The sequence below is a fragment of the Idiotropiscis lumnitzeri genome, chromosome 9 (genome assembly GCF_059441095.1).
Source record: "Idiotropiscis lumnitzeri isolate Australia: NSW breed Sydney's pygmy pipehorse chromosome 9, RoL_Ilum_1.0, whole genome shotgun sequence".
Taxonomy (NCBI): Eukaryota; Metazoa; Chordata; class Actinopteri; order Syngnathiformes; family Syngnathidae; genus Idiotropiscis; species Idiotropiscis lumnitzeri.
In genome coordinates this window covers 20,765,350-20,777,845 of record NC_142399.1, presented here as the reverse complement: position 1 = coordinate 20,777,845, position 12,496 = coordinate 20,765,350, and the positions used below count along the sequence as shown (strand labels likewise).

At 46.4% G+C, this 12,496-nt stretch overlaps 1 protein-coding gene across 3 annotated transcripts in view; it reads left to right on the top strand.

The window, feature by feature from the left end:
* Positions 1-12,090, top strand: part of LOC148331200 (uncharacterized) — a 44,328-nt gene extending 32,238 nt beyond the window's left edge. For 2 of the 3 annotated variants that reach the window (XM_088304908.1, XM_088304906.1), the window contains 2 exons: positions 8,725-8,825; positions 10,330-12,090. In XM_088304908.1, the coding sequence (XP_088161034.1) occupies positions 8,725-8,821 (97 nt within the window). In that variant the 3' untranslated portion in view covers positions 8,822-8,825; positions 10,330-12,090. The remainder of the gene's footprint in view (positions 1-8,724; positions 8,826-10,329) is intronic. The other variant, XM_088304907.1, reaches the window with a different exon arrangement.
* The last annotated feature ends 406 nt before the right edge of the window (positions 12,091-12,496 follow it).

Sequence of the window (12,496 nt, the reverse complement as noted above, 5' to 3'; positions counted from 1 at the left end):
CCTCTCAACGTCTGTTCCCTGGATATTCACTGGTGCAGGTGGAGAGTGCCGACGCTTGCGAAAATCCACCACCAGCTCTTTGGATTTCCCAGCGTTGATTTGGAGGCGGTTCTGCTGACACCAGTCCACGAACCCCTGCGTAACCCCTCTGTACTCCCGATCGTCACCGTCCGTGATGAGGCCGACAATCACAGAGTCATCAGAGAACTTCTGCAGGTGACAGGTTGTGGAATTGTATTTGTAGTCCGAGGTGTAGAGGGTGAACAGGAAGGGAGCCAGAACAGTTCCCTGCGGCGCTCCCGTGCTGCAGAAGAGCACGTCAGACACACAGTCCTGTGTCCTCACGTACTGTGGCCGGTTTGTGAGGTAGTCGTGGATCCATGTGATGAGGTGGTGGGCCACTCCCGCCTGCTCCAGCTTGTCTCCCAATAAGGCGGGCTGGATGGTGTTGAAAGCACTTGAGAAATCAAAGAACATGACCCTCACCGTTCCCCCCGCCTTCTCCAGGTGGGAGAGTGAAGTGTGGAGCAGGTAGATGATGGCATCATCCACACTGATGCCAGGCTGGTATGCGAACTGGAGTGGGTCCATTGAGGAGCTGATCAGGGGGCGCAGATGGACGAGGACCAGTCTCTCTAGGGTCTTCATCAGATGAGATGTCAGCGCCACTGGTCTGAAGTTGTTGAGCTCCTTCGGATGGGGTGTCTTTGGAACCGGAACCAGGCAGGATGTTTTCCACAGCTGGGGGACTCTGCCCAGCTTCAGGCTCAGGTTGAACATGTGCTGGACGATTCCACATAGCTGGTCTGCGCAGGATTTGAGGAGCTGGGAGTTAATCCCATCTGGGCCAGCTGCCTTCCTCGCCTTCATCTTCCTCAGCTGGTTCTTCACCTGAGATGTTGTGAGGAACAAGGCTGGGCAGGAGGAAGTGGTGGTTGTCTGATGAGGCTGGGAACTGGAGCCTGTGGAGAGAGAGAGGGGAGAGAGAGGGGGAGTGAGGGTCTCGTTCCCAGTGGCAGGAGGGGTTGGAGGGGGCTGCAGCAGGGGAGCCTGAGCGGGGTCAGGCATTTGGTCAAACCTATTGAAAAATAGGTTCAACTCATTTGCTCACTGAAGCCCCCCCCCTTCTGGGTCTTACCTGGTTGTCCGTGGCCTGAGATGGTCTTCAGGCCCCTCCAGACATCCCTGGCATTGTTCCTCTGCAGTTGTTCCTCCATCCGCATCCTGTAGCACTTTTTCCCCTCTCGGATCCTCCTTCTCAGCTGACGCTGCACTCTCTTCAGCTCGTCCTTGTTGCATGACACCTAAACCCTCTTTTTCTCCTTCAGGAGAGCTTTAATGTCCGGTGTGATCCAGGGTTTGTTGTTGGAGAAACATCTTACAGTCCTGGTGGGAATGGTGTTCTCCATGCAGAAGTTAATATAGTCTGTAATTGTGTCTGTTAGACCATTAATTCAGATTCAGATTCAGATTCAGATATACTTTATTGTCATTCTTGTACACATGTATACAGAACGAAATGTCGATACATCTGACCCGCACAGGTTCCATAAATATACAGATATAAATATGTAGTATTGAGTTGGAATATAGAAAAGGGATTTTATGTACAACAGTGCAAAAAAATAGAAAGTTTGTAGAGAGAAACACGCAAGTGGGGGGGTAACAGCTGGGTAGGCTTGCTATGTGTGTGATTGACCGTTTAACAGTCTAATGGCTAGGGGGACAAAGCTGTTGCAGAACCTGGTGGTCCTGCACCGCACACTGCAGTACCTCTTCCCAGAGGCTAGCAGAGTGAACAGTCCATGATGGGGGTGAGAGGGGTCCCTAATGATGTTTTTGGCTCGGGATAGGCAGCGCTTCTGGCCAATGTCCTGAATGGAGGGGAGAGAAGTCCCGATGATTTTCTCTGCTGTCCTCACCACCCTCCTCACACTACTCCAGTCGGAGGCACTGCAGCCTCCACACCACACAGAGATACAATTAGTCAGGATGCTCTCTATGGTGCTTCTGTAGAATGTGATGAGGGTGGGTGGGGGCAGGTGGGCTCTCCTCATCCTCCGCAGGAAGTACAGGCGCTGCTGTGCCCTCTTCACCAGTGATGCAGTGTTCACAGACCAGGTGAGTTTGTCTGTGATGTGCACCCCTAGGAACTTGGTGCTGCTGACCACCTCCACAGCCTTGTTGTTGATGAGAAGTGGGGCATGGTTGGGCTGGTTTTTCCTGAAGTCGACAATGATCTCTTTAGTTTTGTCAACATTCAGGACCAGGCTGTTGACTCTGCACCAGCCCACCAACTGCTCCACCTCCTCTCTGTAGGCCAGGTCGTTGTCGTCCCTGATGAGGCCCACCACTGTTGTGTCGTCCGCAAACTTCACAATGTGGTTTGTGGCTGACCTAGGGACGCAGTCGTGTGTCATCAGGGTGAACAGCAGGGGGCTCAGGACACAACCTTGGGGGGAGCCCGTGCTGAGGGTGATGACATTGGAGGTGTTCTGACCAAGCCGCACTGACTGGGGTCTGTCAGTGAGGAAGTCCAGCAGCCAGTTCCGCAGGGGGGTGTTGAAGCCCAGAAGTCTCAGTTTGTCTACCAGGTGTTGTGGGATGATGGTGTTGAATGCTGAGCTGAAGTCCAGGAACAGCATCCGCACATGGGTGTTCTTCTCCTCTCGGTGTGTCAGGCTCAGGTGAAGAGCAGAGGAGATGGCATCCCCGGTGGAGCGGTTTGTCCGGTAGGCAAACTGAAAGGGGTCAAGTGAGGAGGGGAGACTGGAGGTGATGTGCTCCTTAACCAGCCTCTCAAAGCACTTCATTATGGCAGGAGTCAGTGCAACGGGCCGGTAGTCGTTCAATGATGAGATCTGGGGTTTCTTTGGAACTGGGATGATGGTGGCAATCTTGAAGCATGATGGTACCGTGGCTTGGTCTAGCGAGGTGTTGAAAATGTCTGTTAGGACACAAGCCAGCTGATCGGCGCACTCCCTAAGGACCCGCCCTGGAATGTTGTCAGGGCCTGGAGCCTTCCGTGTGTTGACCCTTTTCAGGGTCTTCCTCACGTCAGTTGAGTCCAGGAGGAGTGCTCTTTCGTCCTGATGTGGAACCGCTTTCACTGCAGGGGTGCCATTTTGTGCCTCAAACCTCCCAAAGAAGTTGTTGAGGTCATTCAGGAAGTCCATGCCAGTGTCCCCCACTGGGGGGGTGGTTGGCTTGTAGCTGGTGATGGCCTGAATGCCTTTCCACATATCCCTGGTGTTGGTTGTGCTGAGGAAAAAGTCCTGGATTTTTTTACTGTGAGATCGCTTTGCTAGTCTGATAGCACGGTTCAGGTTGGCCCTCGCTGATCTCAGTGCCTCCTCATCACCAGATTTAAAGGCAAGGTTCCGTGCCTTTAGCAATTTGCGTATCTCAGCAGTCATCCAGGGCTTCTGATTGGCACGGCTGCAGATGGTTTTGGTGTTGCTGACGTCCTCTGCGCATTTACTGATGTAGGCTGACACAGACATGGCATACTCATCTATGTTTATTTTGTTGTTGTAGGTGGCAGCCGATTTAAACATGTCCCAGTCTGTGCATTCAAAGCAGTCCTGTAGTGCCTCCATTGCCCCCTCAGTCCACACCCTCACCTGCTTCACTGTAGGTTTTTCTCTGGTCAGCAGGGGCTTGTATGCAGGAATTAGCATAACAGAAAGGTGGTCTGATGAGCCAAGGTGGGGGCGGGGGGCTGCTCTGTATGCTCCTTTGATATTTGTGTAGGCCAAGTCCAATGTGTTCCTTCCTCTTGTAGCAAAGTCCACATGCTGGTAGAAATGCGGGAGAACTGTTTTCATGTTGGCCTGGTTAAAGTCTCCAGCAACAATGAAAATGCCTCCAGTGTAAGCATGCTGCAGTTCACTCACAGTTCGGTAGAGAACGTCCATTGCCTCCTTTGTATTAGCGCTGGGGGGCACGTACACAGCAGTAACGATAGTAGCGGTAACCTCCCTGGGGAGGTAGAAGGGTCTGCAGATCACAGTCAAAAGCTCAATGTCCCGTGAGCAGTGATTCGAGATTATCCTAGCATTTTTACACCAGTTGTTATTGGTATAAATGCATAGTCCGCCTCCTCTGTTCTTACCGGTGAGTTCGCCGCTCCTGTCAGCACGGAATGCAGTTAGCCCCCCAATGCTAACAGCGTCAGCCGGGATTGATGAGTTTAACCATGTCTCCGTCAGAATTATAGCGCAGCAGTTCGTCATCTCGCGGTTCGATGTTAGCTCCAGTTGTAGATGGTCCAGTTTATTGTCCAGAGAGCGAACGTTGGAGAGAAAAATGGATGGGAGAGGCGTTTTGAAGGGTTTAGCCTTTAGCCTAGCTGTTAGGCCAGCCCAACAACCCCGCTTCCTCCTCCGGTCACATCGCCTACGCTTGCCTCTCTGCTCCGCTGCTCCGTAGGCCGCTGGGTCTTGTCGGCGTAGCACTCCGAGGCTATGTAAACACTCCAGAGTGGTCGTAGCAATGGGCACTTGATTTCTGGATGATCGCATATCCTGCAAAAACCTGCGATCATATGCTAATCTGCGGTTTGAGTTGACTGTGTCCGCCATCAAAAACTGAGTCGAAGACTGAGCATTTTGACCAAGATGTCCAAAACTGTAGCGAGCCGATGTAGCCGCCGCCGAACAGGGCGCCGCCATTTTGTCACTCCATGTCCTCACCGTGAGCTTCACTGAATACCTCCCACACAGTTGTGTTGAAACAGTCCTTTAAGGCCTCCTCGGCTTCTCCAGACCATCGCTGAACTGTGCGTGTCACAGCTGGCTGCCTGCGGACCAGAGGTTTGTACACAGGCAGGAGAGCAACCAAGTTGTGGTCTGCTTTGCCCAGCGGGGGGAGGGGCAGTGATGTGTACGCCTCCTTGGTGTTGGCATAGAAAAGGTCCAATATTTTATTGTTTCTGGTGTGGCAGGTTACATATTGTGTGAATGAAGGCAGAGAGGAGGAAGGAGAAGCATGATTGAAGTCACCAGAGATAAGGAGCAGGGCATTTGGGTGCTGTGTTTGTAGCCTGCTCACAGCTGCAGTCAGTACATCACAGGCTGTCTCACTGTAAGCAGAGGGTGGCACGTACACCGCCACCGCGATCACATGACTGAACTCTCGCGGTAAATAGAACGGACGCATGCTAACAGCTATCAGCTCAATGTCCCGACTGCAAAGTTGATCCTTAACAGTTATGTGCCCAAGGTTACACCATCTATCATTAACAAACACAGCCAGCCCTCCCAGGGTTCGAAGTTAACTTTAAAAACTGCTTGCCCATCGGGCAAGTGCCACTAAAATTTGCCTTGCCCGAGTTGGCCAAATTACTTGCCCGACTTGGCAGTTATTGAAAATGTTAATTGTAGTTTTAATAATGAACAAAGCTGCATGTTAAATTGGGAAAATGATATTACAGCAATCCAGATTAGCAATTTTAAATCCAGGAGAGCCTATTAATTGAGTAATCACATGAGTAAATTATGAGTGTGGGAAATTTGTGTATTCCCTTAAAACCAGTGCCTGTGGTGCTGCCTCCATAAGTTTCATAGCATAAACAGAACACAGTCACTGACACTATGTCAGGTCACATCATGGAGCGAAATGTTGCCCCGCCCGTGCCCGGTGAAGGTGCTCCTCTTCGGCTTAACTGCCATGCACGCCGGCCGGAGCTCTGGTACGGTCCGAACCGCGCGAAACGTCGCCCCCCAATCGTGCCCGGGGGAACATGCTCTTCTTCGTCCACTCTCCTCTTCGCCCACGCTCTTCTTCGGCGCACGCCGGCCGTCTAACCCAGACCTGGGCATTGCACGGCCCGCGGGCCACATCCGGCCCGCCGGGTGGCACTGACTGGCCCGTATGACAGACCTGGGCATTGTATGGCCCGAGCCACATACCTTTGGTTGACTCTGACCGCGAGTGTAAGGTTAATTGGAAATTTCAAAATAAACATACTTTTTAATTTCACCTCATTCATGGGCTAAAGCTGCACTGCTTTTATTCTGAAATTGTTTTTTTTTATTCCCGCACAATGTGCGTCGCACATAATGACGTAATGCGTATATCAAGACATGCGCGCGATTGAATCACAACGAGTCGACGTTCGCCCTCAAAAATGTCCGCTCAGGCTAAAAAAAGAAAGGTAGATGCCGAATGTAGAATTTTCAACAAAAATTGGACAGCGAAGTATTTATTTACTGAAGTTAGAGGTAAAGCTGTGTGTTTAGTTTGCGGGGAGCAGATCGCCGTGTTGAAGGACTACAATTTGAGTCGGCATTACCAGACGAAACATGCAGAGAAATATAAAAACCTAACTGATGCTGAAAGAGCGCAGACATCGGAAGCTTTGCTTGCTAAGCTGCAAACGCAGGGGCTGCCAGAATCAGTCCCCCCTGGTAACGTTGCCTAGGAAGAAGGAATCCTGCTCAAACTTGCCACACATACTCAAAATGATCCAATAAGTACACAGAATAAGCCACTCGATGGTTGGGGTTAATACTTTTGTGATTAGAGGGGGGTACCTATTCTGGCAGGTGCTGCCAGAATCAGTCCCCCCTGGTAACTTTCCTACTGCGTAAGTGGTCAGTGAATGCACCTCGAGTCCGACGCAGAACGCGAGTGACTTTATTTATTTTTTTATTCTTTTGCTACTCTTGACGCGGCTATCAGTGGTTATAAAAAAAAATAAACAAATCAGTCAATTGGAATACAATTACGTGTTCTCGAACAGGATACCACCTATCTGTATTTTGCCACTTAATTTGATCTCGCTGGAATCACTCATCCTCTTCCCTTTCCATCGTGTTTTGATCACTGAAATTCCCTTATGGTAGCTTCATTGATTGCAAAATTTCTTTGGTCTAACTAATGCAAATGCAGGGAATTTCCCCCCCGATTTCGGCGCAGTCAAACGCTTACTTTACGTGTTAAATTGTAGCGAATGGTGTGCTGAAAACCACACCGACGAAGACTACCACTTTTATGGAAACCCTAGTTTCAATTACAGCAAATCAAAAACACAAAATCATACATTCTTCGTGCCTTTCAATGAAAACAAACGTAGTAACATCGCGCCGCCTTCAGTCAATGCGTGCGCGCTCCCGCGACAGGGGATACAGATTTTGGCAGGGGGTAAGTACTTTGGCACGACACCGGAACCGGACCATCCATGGCTGTGAATGGTAAGATAAGTAATGACCACTCAGTCAGTAATAATTTTAGTTGAAGTCGACAAAAAGAATTGAATGTTATTTAAAACACACTGACTGCTACTGAGCACACAAACACCAAGAATTGATAATTAATTGATTCTGAGCCTGGCTGTAAATCACAATGCTTGAAATACCATTTGTCTTACCTTAGTGGTGATACTAGCGATTAGTGTTCAGTGCTTATGACTGACTACTAGCGTTCTGTTTTTAAAGTAAAGGACAGATGCCGCTTTGATTGTCCATTATTTAAGTCGGCTGTGATGAGTCTCACAATTGTCATGATCCGTGTTTTGTCATGCCACGTGTCTTTGTGTTTTGTTTGTTTATGTTCTCAGCTGGCCCGTGGGCGTGCCTCCCGGCATTTTCGTCATGCCATGTTTTCACGGCCGGAGAGACACGCCCACCGGCCACACAGCTGTGTCACGTTAGCCATGATTATTCAGTGTATTTAAGCCTCCGACGCTGAGGGGTCAGCGTCGGATTATTCCTTCCTCATTGCTCTCGCTACGTGCCACGTCTGTGTTGATTCCTTGTTTCCTTGATTCTCGTGTTATGACCTTTGTTACGCCAACTGACTACGTCTCGTGCCCTGTACTTGTCGGATTCCTTTGCGCGTTCCCAATTGACTCCCCTTGCTCTTCTGCGGCAAGCGATTTCCGTTCTTGTTCTTTTCCCTTGCGTTGCAAGCGTTTTTCGTTATCGTTAATGTTTTCCTCCTGGAGTGGACTTTCCCTCCAGCGCTTTATGTTGGACTTTGTCGGCTCCGCGCCCGTTTGTATTGTAAGTACCATTGTGCTAATAAACATTCTGTTAAGCACTGCATCTCCTGTGTCCGCGGTTAAAGGGTCCCTTCCACACTGCTTTTCCAGCCACGGGTGGAAAAGCAGCCCCTTACAACAATGGGGCTGCCATCTTTCTAATACACCTGCTTGCGCATCGGGATATCCACCTCCGTACAGTTACGCAATGCAGGATTTACGCCGGTCACTTTGCCCCTTTCAGACATATCATCAACTCATCATGACACCATTATGATCAATGTAGTTATTCCCATCACTTTCCCAAAGCTCCAAAGGCTGTTGCAGGTGAAAAAGTCAGCTGATGGCATTATACTTTGCCAGTAATTAAAACGGCTTAAACCCAGTAACACAACGCCTCTTTTATCAATTCAGTAAATTATTTTTGTGCAGTACATTGTTTTTGTGCAGTTTCTCTACGCACATTTGATGGCTTTCTGAAAGTCGCCTTCGACCGAGCACCTTTCTTTTCATGGATGTATAAAGTGAAAATGATTCCGCTCCTGTTGTCTGTTCCTTAGTGACAATTAAAGTTGCTTGACATATTTTTGAAAATAGTTGTTAGCATATTGCATACTGATGCCATATAGCTGGAGTATCAAACTCATTTAATTTTGTCGCGGACTACGCTTGGTTAGGTTATGGATGATCATTTCTGTTTGAATTGAGAAATTAATGTATGATTGCTTGGATTTTTACAGGCCTGATGTGGGACGAAGGGAGCCTGAAGACAGAAAAAGAAACTCCATGATTTTCTTGGGACACTCCAACAAATTGCACATCCCTTGGCTACAATAATGAGGTAGTGCAAATTGCTGTCAATTTAACTCACCTGTGTCAGAGTTGAAAGGTCTGTAGAAGCATCATCATGCTACATAATGGACAGTGGAAGGTCAAACACAATCAATCCCTTGATGATGGTTAACCAGAAATTATAGAAATGGATATACAATAATCCTAAAGAGAAATTTATATAAAATCCTTTATTGATTCGGCACTCCGGATTAAAACGTTTAACGGGCCGAATGTGGCCCCCGGGCCGTAGTTTGCCCACACCTGCTTTAGTGTATTTAAGATCGAGTTACTCAGTGACACATTGTCAGTACGTTTGAGTGAGGATGTCAGCTTTATTTCAAGTCTTCTGAATACAGCTCTGCTTGTTTTTTTCTTGTAATTTTGGTATATAAAGACTTTTACGTCGCCACTTTCGTCTCCTGGGTCTTCTGGGTCCAAATCCCGCTCCTCACGTGACAGATTCAACACAGCAGTATGATCTTGCACTTCTGTATCCACAAACGGCATCTATATTAACATACTGACTGAGGAATAAACACATGATACATTTATCAACACGAAAGGAAACTGAAAAGTAATGCAGTGTCAATTGAGGATGGCGACCCGTAGTGGACAACAAGTTCTGTATGTGTACCTTGCAGTATTAAGTATACAGGTATGGGCCCATCGTGTGTAACACTATTAAAACTTGTGACAGCACATCGGAGAACCTATTCTGGAAGACATGAGCACCAATTGTCACAGTGTGCTGAAATGACACAGATGTTTGGAGATTGGGAAATGCAGAGTTCAAAGTCCTTTTCTCAATTGGCTTGCCTGCTCCTTGTGACTGGCTGCAGGTCAGCCCTTAGATCACTCAGAAGCTTCAAAACTGCTTGTAAATACAAGTTAGGTTGCAATAATATTGGCACCAGCCTGACAGAAGCACTATTTAAAGATGCTAAATTTGCCAATTCCTCTCAGGTTTGATAATCACATTGCATGTGCTGAATTCGACTTTGCTCCTCTCACAAAGCATAAAAGGAACTTCTCGGCTGTTGGGCAGATTACTGAGCGCACCCGGTATCTGCTTCAGCATTTTTTGTATGTGCATTTAAGTTTGAGAAGATCGTCTGCAACACACCCACTATCAGCGTGCGCAATCTGTCAGAGGGAACACTATCTACTGCTTATTATTTCAGAGTTTAATAAATCGGGCTCATGTACTGTCAAGTTTTGTTGCATTCATAGAATAAGGTAGGGATGCAGAAATACATGTTTGATTTAATGGTCTAATAGTCTGCACATGTATGTGCTTTTTAAAATTATGCATCATTTATTGTTGATTATTTTGCAGACCCTTAAGTGATGTCTCGGGTATATGTCTTTAAGTAAAAACAAACACTTTAAAACTCTAAAAGCAAAACAAGACACCTTTTTGGATGCACATAGTTTCTATATTGTATGTAAACGAAAAAAAAACTAAGTGACTAACACTACCCATCTTTGTCCTGTCCTCAACTCACATCTAGATGTCTTCACACAGGATTACGAGGCGAGCATCGCAGACGATCCAAGACTGAGACGAAAAGGAACGAAGATGACAAGAGATACAGTAATCAGGGAATTAAAGGGGAAATTCCAGAATGAGTGGTGCTGGGTTAGGGTTAGGGTTAGGGTTAGGGTTAGGGCCTTATGTATGACAAATTTAGTGAAAGAAGGTTAACACATCAACCCTTAGAACAAAATACAGTATTATATTACCCATAACTATTGTATTAATATTTTCAGCAAGACTTCATTTATTTACAGTCCATCTAATGTGCAATGTACATTATTTAACTCTACTTGGGTGGTGGTATATGTATAGTAAACAATATGTACGGTATGATAGGGACAAATGTGATGTTTCGTAAGTACAGTGCATGTTGAAGTCCAAAGATTGTGTCAAGAGAGTGATTTGATGGATTATCATGTCAACATAATGTATGCTGGAAGATAACATTTGAGAAAAAAAAGAAAAATTTATACTGTGGGATATTTCTTTTCTTATGTATAACAAACAACATCATTTTAATCAGTCAAGGAAGAGCCTGCCTGTATCCACTTCCCCTCTCTACTGTTTAAATTTTAGAGCCGTAAAAGACTCACGTTGCCTCATTATGTGCTTTATGTTTAGTCTAAATGTATTTTTAAAAGTTATCCATTGTATCTGATGACCAATGGTCAAAATTATGCCTGTTGAAATATTTTGTAGGAATAAAGAGTGGGAGTTATAATACATTATAAGAATTGAAAAAAATATCGGACAGACAAGGCTTTCTTTTTGTGACCCTTACCCAAAAAAGCAACATCAGTAAAAAGTATTGTCTTGACTAGGCCTGCACGATATGCGGTTTGAACATCGCGATTGCGATGTGCGCATGCGCAATAGTCACATTGTACAACATGCGATGTTTATTTTTTTTAGAACACGGAAACTTTTGGTTTGTTTCATAACAGCAGCACGCTACACTTTGCTCTACATTGTTGAGACTACACAGACTGTCTTGCTCACGCCCCCTGCTAATTAGTCAACGCCCCCCCCCCCCGCCTCTACTCTCACGGCCAGTCTGTGTCCTGCCTCCGCTAGGCAGATAATCTACTCTTATTCAGACTTCCTGGTTATAGTCTGTTGTTATCTCAAACTTTACTCATTTGGTTCTGTAAAAGTATGCTGATGCCTTTTAGAGCGACGTAGTCAGTCACGTGATTAAAACCCCGGAAGTAGGTGCCGTCGTGCGAACATTGACTCGTTTCTTTACGCCTTTCTGTGGATCATTATAAACAACTTGCTACATCCTGAGCAGCTGTAGCATCGTCGGTATGTCTTCTTTTCTTTTAAGTTTAGCAGTTTCATTATCTTATTTTGGTAGAGAAACGTGTGTGCTATAAGACGTGAGTCGATCTACTTTAAGTGTGTGATTGGCGTCATACTGTCTAACAGTTAGGTTTCTTGCTTGCCGTTCATTTGTTGCCCTTTAGTGGCCATTTTGTGTCATGATTCTTGCCGTGTAAAATATAACGGTGTGTCAAGTTCAATGATGTTTATTGTTTACAATAAATATACACTAATTTGAAACGCAGTAATTTAGACTGTTATAATCAGTTTATTTTCACATTTGTTAACAAATTCTGTAATTGTCTGGTAATTAAGTTATCCATTTGTTTCATATTGCTGATTACACAATGTATTTTTGTGGTTGTCTGTTTCACCCTTTCAATTGTCAATAAACCTGGAGTCAACTGGTCAAGCTGGTGTCCAGAGTTTTGATGAGCGGAAGGTGTTGAGCTTACTGCGTTCGTGTTCAGGGAACTTTAGGAAGGCAGGATAGTGAAACGACGACCTCATCGCAAAAGATAGTATCAGTTATACGTTGGACACAGAAAATGGACCACAAAGAAGAGTCATTAAAAAGTAAATCCCTCGGCCCATGTTCATCAATAGCATCTACTGGGATTGTCGCAGTCGGGGCACGTGCCAAGGCTGAGCAGCCAAAGCATGCCTTGCTTTAGCTGAAGACGAAATCGTCCTTAAAATGGAAAAGCCGCAACTAGAGGCAAAAATGGAGAAGCTGGCACTGGAGAAAGAAGCAGCTTCTGCTGTTGCCGAAGCAGAGACTCTAAAAGCTGGTGTGGAAGAGTGAGCAAGCCAGCAGA